This window comes from Tarenaya hassleriana, unplaced genomic scaffold (genome assembly GCF_000463585.1).
Source record: "Tarenaya hassleriana unplaced genomic scaffold, ASM46358v1 Cleome16, whole genome shotgun sequence".
Classification (NCBI taxonomy): Eukaryota; Viridiplantae; Streptophyta; class Magnoliopsida; order Brassicales; family Cleomaceae; genus Tarenaya; species Tarenaya hassleriana.
This window is the reverse complement of record NW_010965019.1, coordinates 845,716-863,531: the sequence shown is the minus strand read 5'-3', so window position 1 is coordinate 863,531 and position 17,816 is coordinate 845,716. Positions and strand designations below refer to the sequence as shown.

At 37.9% G+C, this 17,816-nt stretch overlaps 5 protein-coding genes across 6 annotated transcripts in view; 4 read left to right on the top strand and 1 right to left on the bottom strand.

The window, feature by feature from the left end:
- Positions 1 to 725: 725 nt before the first annotated feature.
- LOC104809341 (myosin-2) lies at positions 726 to 6,781 on the top strand. 2 transcript variants are annotated; one of them, XM_010535297.2, is made up of 4 exons: positions 726 to 937; positions 2,524 to 2,730; positions 2,825 to 3,328; positions 3,686 to 6,781. In XM_010535297.2, the coding sequence occupies exons 2-4, from the start codon at positions 2,637 to 2,639 to the stop codon at positions 6,436 to 6,438; spliced, it is 3,351 nt and encodes a 1,116-aa protein (XP_010533599.1). In that variant the 5' UTR covers positions 726 to 937; positions 2,524 to 2,636; the 3' UTR covers positions 6,439 to 6,781. The 2 variants fall into 2 exon arrangements, with proteins under 2 accessions (XP_010533599.1, XP_010533598.1); XM_010535296.2 differs by having other exon boundaries at positions 2,825 to 6,781.
- A 101-nt stretch (positions 6,782 to 6,882) lies between these two features.
- On the top strand, positions 6,883 to 10,402 carry LOC104809340 (probable GABA transporter 2). The gene is made up of 7 exons (XM_010535294.1): positions 6,883 to 7,539; positions 7,718 to 7,948; positions 8,724 to 8,821; positions 8,930 to 9,116; positions 9,250 to 9,380; positions 9,486 to 9,722; positions 9,800 to 10,402. The coding sequence occupies exons 1-7, from the start codon at positions 7,455 to 7,457 to the stop codon at positions 10,187 to 10,189; spliced, it is 1,359 nt and encodes a 452-aa protein (XP_010533596.1). The 5' UTR covers positions 6,883 to 7,454; the 3' UTR covers positions 10,190 to 10,402.
- A 1,535-nt stretch (positions 10,403 to 11,937) lies between these two features.
- LOC104809339 lies at positions 11,938 to 13,933 on the top strand. Its single transcript, XM_010535293.2, has 2 exons — positions 11,938 to 12,726; positions 13,072 to 13,933. The coding sequence occupies exons 1-2, from the start codon at positions 12,483 to 12,485 to the stop codon at positions 13,779 to 13,781; spliced, it is 954 nt and encodes a 317-aa protein (XP_010533595.1). The 5' UTR covers positions 11,938 to 12,482; the 3' UTR covers positions 13,782 to 13,933.
- A 353-nt stretch (positions 13,934 to 14,286) lies between these two features.
- LOC104809338 lies at positions 14,287 to 15,416 on the top strand. The gene is made up of 3 exons (XM_010535292.2): positions 14,287 to 14,756; positions 14,986 to 15,003; positions 15,136 to 15,416. The coding sequence occupies exons 1-3, from the start codon at positions 14,381 to 14,383 to the stop codon at positions 15,321 to 15,323; spliced, it is 582 nt and encodes a 193-aa protein (XP_010533594.1). The 5' UTR covers positions 14,287 to 14,380; the 3' UTR covers positions 15,324 to 15,416.
- A 1,697-nt stretch (positions 15,417 to 17,113) lies between these two features.
- The window catches only part of LOC104809650 (probable polygalacturonase), a 10,487-nt gene continuing 9,784 nt past the window's right edge, over positions 17,114 to 17,816 (bottom strand). The window contains exon 6 of the mRNA XM_010535696.2: positions 17,114 to 17,142. Coding sequence (XP_010533998.1) covers positions 17,114 to 17,142 — 29 coding nt within the window. The remainder of the gene's footprint in view (positions 17,143 to 17,816) is intronic.

Below are 17,816 nucleotides of genomic sequence, written 5' to 3'. Positions count from 1 at the left end.
TGGTTTGTTGACTTTGTTAGTGTGATAAGTTATATATAATTAAAGGCAGTACTCACTGTGTAATTAAAATTTATTCTATTTTCGGTTATTTATATAATAAATATATTCAGAAAATGATGTTATTTATAGTTTTCCATTGAGTTATAATGATACCCATCGCAACGACGAAACTAATGGTTCTTTTTTGGCACGAAATTAATGGTTAAATGCGCTCATTCAAGGCAACAATAAAAACAATGTGTTTGTATATATGTGAATATTAGGAATAACTATACTTAATGGTTCACGAAATTAATGGTTGAATGCGTTCATATAAGGCAACAATAAAAACAATATGTTTGTATATATGTGAATCTTAGGAAGAGTTCTATTTTAGCTATTTTTTTTCATTTCCTGATTCTTTTTTGTAATTTTAAAATTCGGATATATATATATATATATATATCAAACGAGAGGGGCGGGAAAAGCGTCCTCGTGGCTTGTGAGGGGCACTGAATCATGACCCATTGATTTCCACATGACACGATATTTTCGCGAACATTTAAACCAAAATATCACGATATAAACCGGTGGCGTCGGATACTTTGACCGCCTCGACGAGAATTTGAAGATCGCCAACTCCGCATAGCGTCAGTGGCAGAAACGTAATTATCTGGAAATAAGAGGTTTATTTGTGGAAGACGATGCCCCAAAGATTCCCCGTCTCTCCTGAAAATTGAAAATTGTTGCGAGAGAAAAATTTTGAGTCACAGTTGCTCTCGCATGAGTCCAAACCAACATCACTTTTTTCTTCTTCTCTATCTTTCTCCCATTTGAATTCGTCTCTCTCCTATTCAATCGAAGATTTCGGTCTCTTATCATCTGTCCAAGAGAGATTCGATCTTCGTTTCTTCTGTTTTTTGCTGCCGTTTCGAGTTTCTGGGGCTTCGATTTTCAGGTAACTTCTCCGATCGTGAGCTAATTCGGCATCGGTTCCTGGCTTTGATTTCTCCGCTTGATTTCTTATTCGATTTGAAGTTCTTGTGGCTTGATGGTTCGATCGATGTAGCTCGTGCGTTGTTCCTTGTTTGATTTCTCACTCATCAAGTCATTGTATAGAGGAAGTCTTTGGGGTTTATGTTTGATGTTCTACTTCGGTTTGAAGTTATGCGTACTTGATTCTCTTACCGATCCTGTTCTCCTTCTATTTCTTCCGAAATTCTCATGTATTATGAGGTGTTATCCATCTAAACCTGCTATTAATCATTTCGATTTTGGTCCTTCGTTAATCGGGTTCTCCGATGTATTTGGCTTCCTGTTGGTTCTGTATAGCACCGCTTATAGGCTAAGTCTAGGGCGATAAGCTTTATCTTCGGTTTTCATTTCGTGTTTGATGATCATCTTTGAGGTTTTGGCGACTGAGTTTTTGTTAATTTGGTGTAGTCGTAGGAGAGATCTTCTGAGTTATTTTGTTGCTCGTTTTCCTTGGGATTTCGTCTTCTTTTTTGGCGTTCTCTGTCACGAATTGAGACGTGATTGTTGATTCGGGTTCGATGGATTTGATATCCGTTGTTAATTTCTTGCATCGGGAGATTTTGGTTTTCTTTTCTACTGGATTCCCACCTGTTGCTCTGTTCGACCATTCGCCATTCCTTTTCTTCAAGATGATCTGATTTCCCAGTTGTGTTCTGTGATTGAATCTCGTCTTGTTTGTTTGTGTTTTATTTTCTTGTTTGGTTCGACCATCAGCGACCATCATCCCTATTCTCCAACAACTGGAAAATCCACTCTGCAATTAGTAGTTTGAGATCCGAATTGCACATTTCATTGCATTAGGATTTTCCTGATATGCTAATCAATCAGATTTGGAATCGAGTGTGATTTGCATCAATCTATAGTTAACGCAAAGATAAGAACAAAAAGAAACAACTCACCTTTCTGAGGCATGATAGCTGTCTTTTATCGTTCCAAAGGTTATGTGCTTTCTTGTTCATTTCCAAAGTTGCTGAGGTGGCTCCACGTGAGATTTGTTCTACATTCAGTATCATGCCGTTTTTCGTAATTAACGGTTAATCCGCTCTGTCAATTGCATTTATTTTGTGATCCTTTGTAACTATGTAATAGGTAAAAAAATAAATTAGTTAGTAGAAAATATTTAATCTAATCTATCGTGTCAGACTTACCTGCGTGGATTCGTTTCTTCTTTTACCGGCCAATGTATTTATGTCCTAACTGGGACCCACCATGTCATAGAATAATACTCGAGGTTATTTTAATTTTAATTCCATGAGTTGTTTACCTTGTCAGCCTTCAAGTGTAGGATTTGTTTCTTTTGTTATATTATATTCACTAGTTCCGCGTCTGTTCTATCCTTGAACATGCCTTTTTGTATTTTTTTTTATATGTATATGAATGTGTCACGATGGTCCATGGCTCCTTTTCTTCTACTAAAATATTTGACGTTAAATTTCAACAAAGTAGTTTTGCTCTAGCGGTTGTTGCTTATATCCATTCTCGCTTTCTTGTGAATTGTGCAAAATACAGATTTGTACTTCAAGGAGATGCCGGAGATGATTTTTCGATTTCATGATCTTGAATTGTGACTGCTTCCATCCATACCATTTGCTCGGAGAAGCTTTTGAAAACCCGAAGAAGACATGAGAAAGCATCGTTTTAGAGAGAACTTGAAGTCTTTCTTTGGGCATCATGTCGATCCTGATAACGGTGAAATGCTCAAAGGGGCGAAAACTGGTAATTGTTGGATTCTATAGATTTTATGCTCTTGGTTCACTTGAGTATTTTGATTGGTGTTTAATATACAAAAGTACTACGCTCAACATTGCAGAAATAGATGAAAAGGTGAAAACGATTTTGACACTGGTTGAGAATGGAGACCTGGAGGAAAATGGCTCTAAAAGAGAAGCAGTTGCAGAGTTAGTGAAGGAATTCTACAATGACTACGAGTCGCTCTATAACCAATATGATAATCTAACTGGGGAGATTAGGAAAAAAGTTCACGGAAAACGGGAGAATGACAGCTCTTCTTCTTCTAGCTCTGACTCAGATTCTGATGATTCTTCAAAGAGGAAGAGCAAGAGAAATGGGCAGGTTGGAAATGACTTAGGGACAGATAGCTTGAAGCAAGAAATTGAAGCTGCAAATCTTGAAATTGCTGATCTGAAAAGGAAGTTGACCTCAGCAGTTGAAGAAAAAGAAGTTATAGATTCGGAGTACCGAATAGCTTTGAGTAAGTTGAAAGAATCAGAAGAAATCACAGGAAATTTGAAGCTTGAAACTGTGAAGCTAGATGCTGAAAAAACAATGCTTTTGAGCGAGAACAGAGAACTACATCAGAAACTGGAGTTTGCAGGCAAGACAGAAGCCGATCTAAACCGAAAACTGGAAGATGTGAAAAGAGAGAGAAATGAATTGGAAATGGAGAGAGACACCGGAATCAAAAGAATTCAGGAAGCTGGGAAAGTTGCAGAAGATTGGAAGACCATGACTGATCAGCTCAAAGAGGAAGCTGCTAATTTGAGGCAGCAACTAGAATCTTCGGAACAGCGAGTTTCGGATCTGACCCACAATCTGAATAGCACAAAGGAAGAAAACAAATCTCTGTCCTTGAAAGTTTCAGAAATTTCTGGTGAGATCCAGCAGGCACAGATCACCACACAAGGACTCATGGCTGAATTGGGAGAACTACATCAGAAACTGGAGTTTGCAGGCAAGACAGAAGCCGATCTAAACCGAAAACTGGAAGATGTGAAAAGAGAGAGAAATGAATTGGAAATAGAGAGAGACACCGGAATCAAAAGAATTCAGGAAGCTGGGAAAGTTGCAGAAGATTGGAAGACCATGACTGATCAGCTCAAAGAGGAAGCTGCTAATTTGAGGCAGCAACTAGAATCTTCAGGACAGCGAGTCTCGGATCTGACCCACAATCTGAATAGCACAAAGGAAGAAAACAAATCTCTGTCCTTGAAAGTTTCAGAAATTTCTGGTGAGATCCAGCAGGCACAGATCACCACACAAGGACTCATGGCTGAATTGGGAGAGTTGGAAGACAAACACAGGGAAAAAGAAAACAAGCTATCAAGTTTGATGGAGACACACGAGGTACATCAGAGAGATTCATCGGCTCGGATGAAAGAATTAGAAGCACAAGTCGGATCTTCCGAGCAACGGGTTATAGATTTGAGTCAGAGCCTGAACTGCACAGAAGAAGAGAAAAAATCACTGTCTCTGAAACTTGAGGAAATCTCAAACGATATCGAACAGGCACAGAACACAATACAAGAACTCATGGCTGAGTCAGGACAGTTGAAAGAGAGCCACAGCGTGAAAGAGATGGAACTTTCGGGTTTGAGGGAGATCCACGAGGCCCATCAGAGAGAATCATCAGACCGGGTTAAAGAGTTAGAAGCACAGTTGGAAACGTCAGAACATCGGGCTTTGGATTTGAGACAGAGTCTGAAAACCGTAGAGGAAGAAAACAAGTCCCTATCCTCGAAAATCTCAGAAACTTCAGATGAGCTCCAGCAGACACAGAACACTATACAAAAACTCGAGACAGAATCAAGAGAATTGAGAGAGAAACTCGATGAAAAAGAGAACGAAGTTTTGCATTTGGAAGAGAAAGAAGGTGAATTGTTGGGACAACTAAAAGAACTAGAAGCACAGGTGACAAGCCTGGAGATGGAGCTGGAGTCAATCCGCACCCATAACAGAGATCTGGAGACACAGGTTGGAAGCAAGGCCTCTGAAGCAGAGTTACTGGACAAGCAGAATCAAGGGTTGCTTTCCCAAATCTCAGAACTTGAACTTGCAATTAACGAGAGAGGAAATGAACTCTCTGCTCTTACCGATAAACTCGAGGACAGCAAGAACAAATCATCATCAAAGATCGAGGGTTTGACAGCTGAGATCAATGGCTTACGGGCAGAACTGAATTCACGATCGGCTCAGAAGGAAGAATTGGAAAAACAAATGGTGAGCAGTGGCGATGAAGCATCGGTGCGGATTGAAGGCTTAATGGACGAGATTAATGGTCTGCAACAGCAAGTAGAGTCCCTTCACAGCCAGAAAGCAGCACTCGGGAGCGAACTTGAGAAAAAGTCCGAGGAAATATCTGAATATTTGACTCAGATTACAAATCTGAAAGAGGAGATCGCTAATAAAACCGCAGATCATGAAAAGATTCTGGAAGAAAGGAACAGCTTATCCGAGAGGGTCAAGGGTTTAGAAGTTGATCTGGAAAGTCTACAGAGACAGAGAAGCGAACACGAAGAAAGCCTAAGAAATAAAACTGATGAGAACAATCAGATCAGAGAAAAGCTTAACGAACTCGAGAAGTTACTTGCAGAGAGAGAAGTTGAACTGTCTGATCATCGGGAAATTCATTTAAGGGGCGAGAATGAAGCATCTGCTCGGACAACGGCCTTAACAGAACAAATCAATGATCTGAGACGGGAACTGGATTCTCTACAGGCACAGAAGAACGAAACTGAAGCAGAGCTCGAGAGAGAGAAACAGGAGAAATCCGCATTGCTAAATCAGCTCAACATCCATCAGAGTTCTTCGTTGGAACATGAAGCAGCTTACAATAAACTGAGCGGGGAATACAAACAAAACGAAAGTCTGTTAAAAGAACAGGAGGCAACAATCAACAAGCTGAACGAGGAATACAAACAAGCTCAAGAAACGCTAGAGGAGTACAAGACGAAGATCAAAGATTTGGAAAGAAAAATAGAAGAGAAGGGTAATGAAATTTCGATCAAAGATTACGCGATCGCCGATCTTGAGGAGACAATGGACGGCCTGAGGAACGAGATAGAGGTGAAAGCGGATGAGATCGAGACTCTGATGGAGAAGATCAGTAACATAGAGGTTAAACTCCGCCTCTCGAACCAGAAACTGAGAGTGACAGAACAGGTGCTGTCAGAGAAAGAGGAGGCTTTCAGAAAGGCCGAAGCAAAGCACGCGGAAGAGCTGAGAATGATGGAAGAGAAAATCGAGGCAGCACACGAAGCGTACAGAGGAATGATAAGAGAAATCTCGGAGAAAGCGAATGCGGGGATGGAAGGGATTCAGTCCGTGGTGGAAAGACTCGTTGAAGAGTATGGAGAGTACGAGAAAACGGTGGTGGAAGCGTCGAGGACAATGTGGAAGGCAACGAATTGGATGACGGAAGCGAAGGGAGAGAAGGAGAGGGGGGAGGAAGAAGGGAGGGAGATGAGGGAGAGGGTGAAGGGGTTGCAAGAGAGAGTGAGGGAGGGGGAGAAGGAGAAGGAGAGGATGAAGGAGAGGATGAAGGGACAAGAGGTGGAGATGTCGGGTTTAGGGGAGGAGAAGAGGGAGGCCATTAGGCAGCTCTGTCTCTGGATTGACTACCACAGGAACAGGTTTGATTCTCTGAGGGAGACCGTTGTGGCCAGGAGACAGATTCCACATCGTTGATTTCTTCTGCTTCTCCCTCCTCGTCAGTTGTTGTATGTTTCCTTCCATCAATCTCTTTATACACATATATATGATGTTCCTTTTTGTTCTTGTGTATTGTCCGGTGGGGTCGTCGTTTGAGTTGCTAGGTCACTGTCTTTCATATTTTTTATATTCAAAATTGTTTTTGTTTCTCTATTATTTTAAAAGAATATTTTGGGTTTGGGTTTGGGTATTATTCCGTGTATGTTGTTTTTTCCTCAAGGGAGATGAGATGAATTTCCTGTTTGTTTTTTTTAAAAAAAAAAAATTGTTTGTAAAGAACGTCTGTTGCCAGTGTAGAATATCGATGTTATTGTTTTTTTATTAAGAAAAGGAATGGCCATGTGTCCGATAGGATGATGATTCTTCTGGTGTGTTTTTTTTTTTTTTAACTTGAAAATGGTAAGACAGCCTAAGATTTGTATAAAGAAACAACGAATCTGGCTTGCGACAGAGGAGAAGTCCCTAAACCCAACATCTGGTTGTACTAAAACCGAAGGGACTCGTTACAAGATTTGTATATTCGGAAGAGGTAAAGAAAGGTAACAACTATTATTTTCCTTTTCCTTCACCTCTCATATTATAGGAAAATTCTCTTTCCTTTTTGCTGTACAACAAGCCAAATTTAATTCTGAGGCAAATGTGTATGTATGGTATATATATAGACACATATATATGAATAACATTTTCCGGACGGAGTCTGTGTAATTGGATAGACCTATGGGCCGAAACCTCTTCATGAATGTAAAAGCTTTTTATCATGTTCCCACCAAGTGAAGATACTGACCAATAATTAAGCAAAACAAACAAAAAATTAAACAAAGAAATGATGAGCACTGCAAATTTCAAAAGACCCAAATCAAAAGGGAAGATAGCTATCATGAGCAGAAAATATACTGCCAACTTCTAACGTGCGCCTCCTCGGTGCTCTTTTTCCCATACACCCTTAAAGGCCTTAACCTTCGCCTAATAATCCTCCATTCGACCCGAAATCAATGGCGGAGCCTCCCCGACCCGAACCGTTCCCCGATACCCGTCTCGATTCCGACGCCGGAGCCGCCTTCGTCCTCGAGTCCAAAGGTACACAAACCCCTTTTTTTCCGTTTGAAATATGAACTCGATTTCAAATATTCTCGGCTGAAGCCTCGATCGACACGTATCATCTCCGTCCACAGCAGCGTCAATTTTTTTTATTGAGATTTGGAGTCGGATTTGTCTGATTGATTGTGTTGTTTTCGCCGGAGAAATCGAAATTCAGGGGAGTGGTGGCACGCGGGATTCCATCTGACGACGGCGATCGTGGGACCGACGATATTGACATTGCCGTACGCGTTCAAGGGATTGGGATGGTGGTTAGGGTTCGTCTGCCTGACGACGATGGGGATCGTCACTTTCTACGCTTATTACCTCATGTCGAAGGTTCTCGATCACTGCGAGAAGTCCGGCCGCCGTCACATCCGATTCCGGGAACTCGCCGCCGATGTTTTGGGTGAGAATCTCCAACAAAACAAGCACATGAACGAATTCTGAATTCTCCGAAATTCGAGGCTGATTTTATCTGAAACGTGGAAACATTATTTTCTGGGTTGTTGGAGTTTTTTTTTCATCTTTTTTTTTTAGTGAAGCGAGAAGCTTGGATCGAGTTTCAATGTTGAAGCTTTGACTTTTTTATTGTTTTATGGTACGTTAGGGACACGTGGCGATTGTGGGTTAATGTCATAGTCAGATGGGTAGGTGTGAGCTCGTTACGGCTCGGTTCTGGTGGGCCTTAACCCGGTTTGAACCGATGCTTACCGAATTCGGATCCGGTTTAGATTTTCTTCCGTGTTGGAACTCCAATCTTGGTTTAGATGGAGCGGATATTAATGCAAAATCTGGATCTCTGATTCAATTCAGATTTTACATATTCTCTCCAACTGATTTGGTTTGGGTGGGGGTCAGTTAATTCAGTTAACATGACGCATATCATCGGGTTGGTTTCGGTTTAGACTAAAATTATTCGGTTTGGTTCCGTATTACTCTGCTTGATCCCATTTCTAACCGGTTCTCATACGTCAGCTTAGCTTCTTTTTTTTTTTCTATTTTCTTTCCACAAAGTCAGCTTAGATTTTATGGATTATTTTATTAGTGTCCCTCTTCCTTTTTTGGCGGGTAATATATATATATATATATCTCGTAATATAATACATGTTAATTATGTTTTATATTGCATTTTTTTTAAATGTTGTAATGTTTAGTGAAGAATAATAAATTGGGTGGTGCAGGATCTGGATGGATGTTTTATGTAGTAATCTTCATTCAAACAGCTATCAACACCGGGATTGGGATTGGGGCGATTTTGCTCGCAGGACAATGCCTTGAGGTGACATATACCATCATCATCGTCATCATCATTAATCTGCACATATACATACATATATATAAACAAAATTATGTATGTAAAATGTTTTGTGGTGTGTGGACAATGCAGATAATGTATTCGAATCTATTTCCAAAAGGAGCGTTGAAGCTGTATGAGTTCATAGCAATGGTGACGGTAGTGATGATGCTCCTCTCACAGTTCCCCACTTTTCACTCCCTCAGACACATCAACTTCGTCTCTCTCCTTCTCAGCTTAGGCTACTCCTTCCTCGTCGTCGGCTCTTGTATCCACGTCGGTACGCTTATACATGATATGCTATCCAATATTCTTGAATGTGCATTTGATAGAGCTTGATGAATTTCTTTGTAGCGTGTTGTTTGGGTTCTTGGAACTTTCTAAAGGAGATTCTTGTCTGTTTGGTTCTGAAGGTTTGTCTAAAAATGCTCCCAAGAGGGACTATTCCCTTGAACCTTCTGATTCGGCCAGGGTTTTCAGCGCATTCACCTCCATTTCGATTATAGCTGCCATTTTCGGTAACGGAATTCTACCCGAGATCCAGGTATATCATTTGGTACTATATATATCGGATTGCATTTATAGCCAAAACTTGACTTCAAGAGTGATCGGCTGTCTATCGAACGGATCCACCATTGGTAAAATGCAGGCAACTCTGGCTCCACCAGCAACAGGGAAGATGGTGAAAGGCCTCTTCTTGTGTTACACTGTCATATTCTTCACCTTCTACTCGGCTGCCGTTTCTGGGTATTGGGTGTTCGGAAGCAGTTCGAGTTCTAACATTCTCAACAACCTTATGCCCGACACCGGGCCCACCCTCGTCCCCACTATGGTTGTCGGTCTCGCTGTCATCTTCGTCCTCCTCCAGCTCTTCGCCATCGGCCTCGTAGTTTTCATCAAACTCCCTCCATTGCATATCATTGGTGAACATCTGTTTAATCCCTTTGTTTTTCTTTTTGGCAGGTGTACTCTCAAGTGGCGTACGAGATCATGGAGAAGAAATCGGCGGACACGACAAAAGGGATATTCTCGAGAAGAAACCTAGTACCTCGTCTGATCCTCAGAACAATCTACATGGCGTTCTGCGGTTTCATGGCGGCCATGCTTCCGTTTTTCGGCGATATAAACGCGGTAGTGGGAGCGTTTGGATTCATACCTCTCGATTTCATACTGCCGATGCTTCTATACAACATGACGTATAAGCCCTCGAAAGGATCCGTCACGTATTGGGTCAATATGACGATCATGGTCGTGTTCACTGGCGCTGGCCTCATGGGTGCCTTCTCTTCTGTTAGGAAACTTGTTCTTGATGCCAACAAGTTCAAGCTCTTTAGCAGTGAAATTGTCGATTAGAACTTTGCTTTTCTGGGTTTATGACACGTGTTCGTTCGGTATTGGTTGTGTTTGTGTTTTTTCAAAAATCTCTCTGTCTACGCGGTCGGATAACGTGTGATTTTGGACCGAAGCAAACTTGCTTCGGCTCTTTCTGGGCCTCGACGAGTTTAGATGAAATATGGATGTGATGATACATGTAAATGTGAATGACGTATACATAATTTTCCTACTGTACATATATATATATATACGAGTCTTTTTTTTTTAATTACAAATTATATATGAATCGCTTCGAGCAAACAGAAATTTGAACGACGTCCGAGTAAACATGTAGAAATAAGTGTACGTATCGAAACATGATAACATATTAATGGTGATACATTTGTAAAGATAACTTTGAAAATTGAGCAAAAAAAACAAAATCAGCAGTTCTTTTTGGTTCGTCAAAATCAACCTTTTTATATTAAGTTGAACATTGTTTGCATGAACATCTTTTTGGTAAAACATATCTCCATGAACTCATAATGTGAAATATTAATATTATTATATAAGACATGAGCACGTGGCTAATTAAATTTGTCAAAGCCAACTAATAGAGGTTGTTCAGATAACACCGAATCATTCGGTATCAAACTATTTTCTAGACGATGAGACTGATATATAGAGAACGATATTAAAAATATTTCCATGATGGTAATATTTAAAATATGAATATATATATGATATATAATCGTGTTGTAGAATCGCATTTTAATGCAATAATATGAATAAAATTATTAGGCACGGTACTTCTTTTGTCCACGGTCAAAGGCTTTGTTCTCTACAACAATTAATTACAAGGAACGTTGATGAATCCAAATCGTTGGAAACATACATATTATAAATGAACTCATTTTCTGTCCTACATGCTGATATTCTAATTAATGAATGAATCAAAACCCTCCAAAAATGTGGCGACCTTTGCCTTTTATCTTTAGAAACATCAGACCCCTTCTGCTCAAATTAGGGAACGTGTTCGTGTTGGGCCATTTTTACAGTTAATATTTCTAGTATTCCTATATATATATATATTATACATTATTCAAGCGTCTTGAAACCTTATATTATATACAATGACACAATGTATATATACATTCATAAGTCAAATCGGTAAGATGGAACGAATTTTCAAATAAAACGACAAAAAAGGGATTATATATATATATATATATATATATATATTAATTGGAAAACAAAATTAATAACCGAAATTAAAATATTTGGCTAAGATTTACGTAATGGGCACGACTACGAATAGTCAACAAAGACCTAACTAATGAACCTATCACATATGGGCATTTATATAACACCAAAACGCACCTAATAATACAGTACTATTATGATATTTGGTGCATTCTATGCTGGTCGAAGTTCGACGAAATATTTGTTTCTTTGGCGGACGCGAGAGCTTTATATGCTCTATAAAATTTTTGAATATCTATATATATAGTTTGCACATATATATATATATATATATAATAAAAAACGATAGGACATAATAATACGAAACTATATTAAATGAAACAATAGGTATAATAATATAATTCTGGGTATTTATTTCGTGATTTCATTGTAGGATACGACAAAGAACGTCAATATATATATGTTTATATATAGTACATAAAAAAAAATATTGATAAAAAACGAAGTTGTGAATAAATAGGAAGAAATAAAGTGAAGGAGACAACGTATTGTATTATATTATATTAAATTGCAATATCCCCACATGAAAAAGAGTCAAAAGACCATGAAGTTCGCATCACATACAATTGCATGGTCTAATAAGTTTATATTTAGTTATTACAAAAGAAGATGCATGTAACGTTGGATCTTGAACATATCCAAAGACTTTGGGCTTTCAGGGTATCGTAAATAAACATATATAATTTTTTTTTTAAAAAAAAAACAAGTTGAAGAAAGAAAGGTGAGAATTAAATGCGAGAGAGATCTTCTTATTAAATGCGTTATCTTCGTTTGCACAGATCGTGAAGTTCACCACTTTACCGTCTTCATACCTGGAAATTTCTTCGCTACGCGTTCCACTCTTCACCAAACACCCAAACCCTCTCTCTCTCTCTCTCTCTCTCTCTCTCTCTCTATACACACACATATAAACGAATATATGATACATGTGTATGCAACTACCACCGCAAGAAAAGCTCACAGATTTCCACAGTTTTCGGCCAAATATTTTCTGGGTATATATATATATCGTTGATTTTCTTGTGTTTGGTCTGAAAACGCGATAAAAGATTAAGGTTCATATATATATATGGAGGTCGAAATCAAAAGCACAGGAATGACGACGACGACAATAACAACAAAGGCGGATCAAGTCGATGAAAAGAAGAAGACGAGAGAGCAGGTGAATGGTCACGATCTCGGACAAGAACTTGTTGAAGAGGTTAATATACGACAAGAACATGATCTGGAGATGGAGCCTTCAACACGGACACCAGAAGAAACGCGTCTCGATTCTAAGAACGGTAAAACGGCGATGAAGATGACGACGGATGGTAAGTTTGACTTGTTTATTTCATTTTCATGTCGCATATGTATAAATCTAAAGTTATATCACAATCTTTAATTAGGATGGATGCTATTTTTCTGGGTAATTCCAATGGGCTTTTTTTTTTTTGGTGATTTGTTTTATCTTTTTTTAATAAAAAAAATCAAACATAATGGGCACACAGCTTATCTATTTATATATTTTGTATTTCTCAATATGATAACATATTTGACTAAATTAATATTGGATTATTTGCTTTTTATAAATTTCCGTATTAATGTGTCTTGATTGACCTTGCGCCTATTTCGTGATTTTCTCCGAAATTATTCACTCTGAATTCGCGATTTTTCAGACAAGAAATTCAGAGCAAAAAACCCGGAAATGACAGAAAAGGAAGATCAGAATGATAATTTGGGACAGATCCCAGAAAAATCCAAAACAGAAGATCCTCAGGAGGAGAGTTTCGGACAAAACCCAGAAGAGAAAAGGCAAGAGGATGATCATAAGCATCTGAGCAAGACGACGAAATCACATGTCTGGGACTGCGGAAGCACACTCTACGACTCGTTCGAGCTCAACTCGTTCAAGCGCCAACTCGACTCGGCCATCTCCGCCGCCTCCGCTAGGTCCATGTCCATGCCCCACCTCCCCAACCGCCGTCTTCCGCCCTCCGTCACGGCGGAGTTGGCGGAGGCGGCTCCTCGTCCTCCTCCGCCGCAGAAATCCTCCTCCTCCTCCTCCGGCAAGATAAAACCCTCGAACAAGATCTCACGGTCTCTCCAGAAGCTCCTCAAGTCCGTATTCAGGCTGAAACATCACAACCACAGCTCGTCGTGGTCGTCGACCTCGTCATCATCAGCTCCTTCCTCGCCGGCGTTGAAGGCGATTCACGGAGCCGATGTGGATCGATACTACGTCGTTTACGACAAGTCGGGGTCTCTGACGACGATTCCGGAGTCTGCGGAGACAGATGTATGTCCGCCGGAGATTTCTTCGCTTGTCCGGAAAACGGCCTCGGAGAGATTCACGGCGGCTCGCGTAGTTGGTATTTCATGTGCTTGATTATCATTATTATTAATATAAAATATTATGTAATTACATATGCCTCCTGTAATATGATATGGTACGACTCCAGAGTCCTTAAAATAGTTTAGCCTGTTGCTTGCGGTTATGGCCTATGGGTGCTAATAAAATTTTAATGACTTCTTTTTTTATTTGTTTTGAAAAGAAAAACAGAATGCTTATGTGGAAGATTACTATAATGATGGGCCCAATAACTATCAGCTACTGTAGTTAAATGGGCTTTATCACTTCGTGAACACGAAACCCAAGTGGGCCACGCAATTCGAACTCTTATAATTCATACGCGCACATGTGGCGCGTGAGTCTCACTGCCTCAAAATCTCTGCACTATATAGCCCACTGATTTGGCCTTTTTTCAGAAAAATAGAAACGTGGCGCGTAGAGACGTTTACGCGTTTCAAATTCAATCTGTTTTTCCTACAACAACATGAGCGTTTTGGTAACAGTAAAACGACATGCATTTGACTTTCTAAATCCTAAAACGGCAAGACGTTCTCAACTCTATCTTTTCTGGTCTTTCCCACGACCAACATCCTCCACCATTTTCCCCGAGGTTGTAACTCCGGAGAGAGAGAGAGATGATTCCGGTTCATTACAATCCTCCGGCGACAATCTCCGCCGTTAGGTTTATGGGCCTGTGTCCGATCTCACAAAGGAACTCTCAGAAACTCTGTCGATCTCTGGGATCTAACCCCATCGTCATAAAGAGAAGCTTCTTCTTTAGAGAGACGACGGAGTACGTCAGAGGAGGAGAGATTGTGTGCGGCGCAGGAGGTCTGCTTCCGGTGGACCCGTGGGCTCCGACCGTCGATTCGCAAAGCATTGCATCTCAGCTCTTCGCGGTATCTCTGTTCCCATACATCGGGTTCCTCTACTTCATCACCAAATCCAAATCCGCGCCTAAATGGACACTTTTTGGTTTCTATTTCTTGCTTGCCTTCGTCGGAGCCACAAGTAAGTTCCTCTCTTCTCGTTGCCCTTCTCGCACGATGTATCTGTTTGCCTACAAAAACTCTCTTGCGTTTGCGTTTGCGTTTTGGAATTAGAGCCCTAGCCCTTGCTTCCCAATTCAAAACGCAACCGATGCGTTTGCAATTGGCGTACTCAGAGAGTCCAGAGCTCTTAAACCTTATGGCTATTGATTGACTGATTTGTTTGTAATGGCTTTGCGGTGGATACACAGTTCCGGCTGGGATTTACGGTAATTTCCCACAAAAATACCTTTTTTTATTTTCTCTAAATTAATTTGGTTTATCTTCAATTGATTTCTTCTATGATAATCATGCTGATGCTTTCTGGTGATTCTTCCATCGGTTTCTTTGTGGATTTGTAGCAAAGGTCCACTACGGAACTTCGTTGTCAAACGTTGATTGGTTACACGGTGGGGCGGAATCACTTCTCACTCTCACCAACTTGTTCATAGTGTTGGGGCTCCGACAAGCTTTGAGGAAGTCCGAAGATCCGCAACTCCCAGACGAAGCTCCCACAGTCCAGGAACAGGAAAAGTCTTCACTCTCGTAGATAGATTATGTTTCTCGGCTTAATTACATCATCAACTGCATAATTTATTCAAAAACAATCTTTCAATTTAAATTTGTCGTAAAAAAATATCAACCATAAGTTTTGAAAATCAATTATCTAAGTTACTCAAAAAAAATATGGGACAAATCCAAAAAAATATCAACCATATTATATCTTTTTAATTGCAACTATACAATCTCTTCTTCCACCACAAGTCAAAGAAATTATTAACTAAGTCATTAAATTTTTAATACATGTCAACGTTACTTTATGATTCAATCTACATTATAGTTATTTGAATCGACAAATGAAATTTAGTTCATTAGTTTTTTTATCACCCAATTGAATTACAAAACACAAAATGTTGATTATATAGAAAGATAAACACAATAATAATTTAATGACTTAGTTAATAATTTCTTTGAGGGTTTTAAATAAAGAATTTTAAATATGAGGTTTAATTTTAGCAAGTAATAAAGTTTAGAATTTTTTTTTGGGTTTGTCAGAAAAAATATTATACAAGAAATCTATTATAAAAATCTATAAATTTTGAACAAAATATATATAAAAATTATACAATTCTAAATATCACAATAAAAATATTAATATTCATATAATTTATCATATTGTAACATTTATGATTTATATAAATACTTATAAACATAATCTTTAAATAATAAATTTATATACAAGTATTCTAATTAAAGTGAACATATTTTATTGATTGCAAATTTTATATCTAAAATTTTATAGTCTATTAATATTTTATATTTGGTATAATATCAATATTTTATATAAAAAATAATTAAAATATTATGTAGTATACAATTTATGTATAACTTCATTATATAAGAGATAGTATATATTTTCTATAAGTAAAATAAAAATATGATTTATGTTGTTTAAAACAAAAAATAATAGATTTTTTTAATAAATTAAAAATAGAAAGATTTTATATGTAATATTGTAGGGATGTCAATTAAGTCCGAAACCCGAAACCCGAAATCCGAAACCCGGTCCGAACCCGTCCGAAAATAATAAGGATGTGGGCCTAAAAATATAGGCTCATTAAATATAGGGTTTTCGAGTCTCGGACTAAATGGGTTGCGGACCAATGGGGTCGAGCCGGTCGGGTCTCGGGTCAGACTTGAAGTCCATTAATTATTTTTCTAACTCTTTTTTTCTAAACCAAAGCTTTACCTTTCTATAATTATCCTAACTTTTTTTTAACCATATTACATCATATATTGGATAATCTTCTTTTGTATTATTATTTTTCTACTAAATCAAACTTAATATTTGCTATTTGATTATGTTTTTTGTTTTATATTTTTGTTCTCACTCTGAATTGGTTTTGTTTCGTACTAGTGGATTGGATTTTGATCTTCGATGCGTATAAACAAACACATATGCTATATATATGTGTGTGTGCGTATTTTTGAACCAAATGACAAAGTTTTATCTTGGTTCCAATTAACACCTTTTAAAATGACAGAATCTTTTATTTTTTTTAATCATATTACATCATATATATATATCAATTTATACTTTTGAAAATATAGAAACTTTCAAATATATATATTTTAAAAGTTTATTTGCATATGAACATATTGATTCTTTTTCTATAGGTTTCAAATGAATTACATCATATAATGTCTTTTTATACCATGTTTGCTTTTTTTTATATTTCACATTATTATTATTATCATCATCATCATTATCATCATCGCAAAAAAAATATTTTTATTTGATAAAAAAATCTGAAGCCCGGTCCGAACCCGTCCAAAGTCCTATAGAACCGGGTTCTGGACCATCGATCCTGACCCAAAAAATAAATGGAGGGACCGGCCCGACACTATAAGAAACATCAAAATTTGCGACAGAAAAATCTGTCGCAAATACAAAAGAATATCTGTCGCAATTACAAATTTGCGACAGATTGCGACAGAATCATTTCTATCCGTATATTGTTGTCGCAAAAGTTTGTCGGTCGTTAATCTGTCGCATTGCGACGGACAAAATCCGAGTTTTACGACAGAATTGCGACAGAAAAATCTGTCGCAAATATCTTTTTTAATATTTAAAAAAAAAAAACAAAAAAATCTACGTTTACTATAGATTTGCGACATAAAAATCCGTCGCTAATATTTTTTTAATTTAAAAAAAATATAAAAAATATATTATACATATACACATATATATGTATATTCACATACACATATACGCATATATTACACATATACACATAAATTTATATATATATATACACATACACATATACATTTACATATAGACATATATATACATACATATATACACATACATAAACACACATTTATACATATATATACACATATAAATTTACATACACATACATATATATTACACATATGCACATAATTATACATATACACATAAATTTATATACATATATATATACATACACATATATTCATATACATACATTTACATACACACATATATACATATACA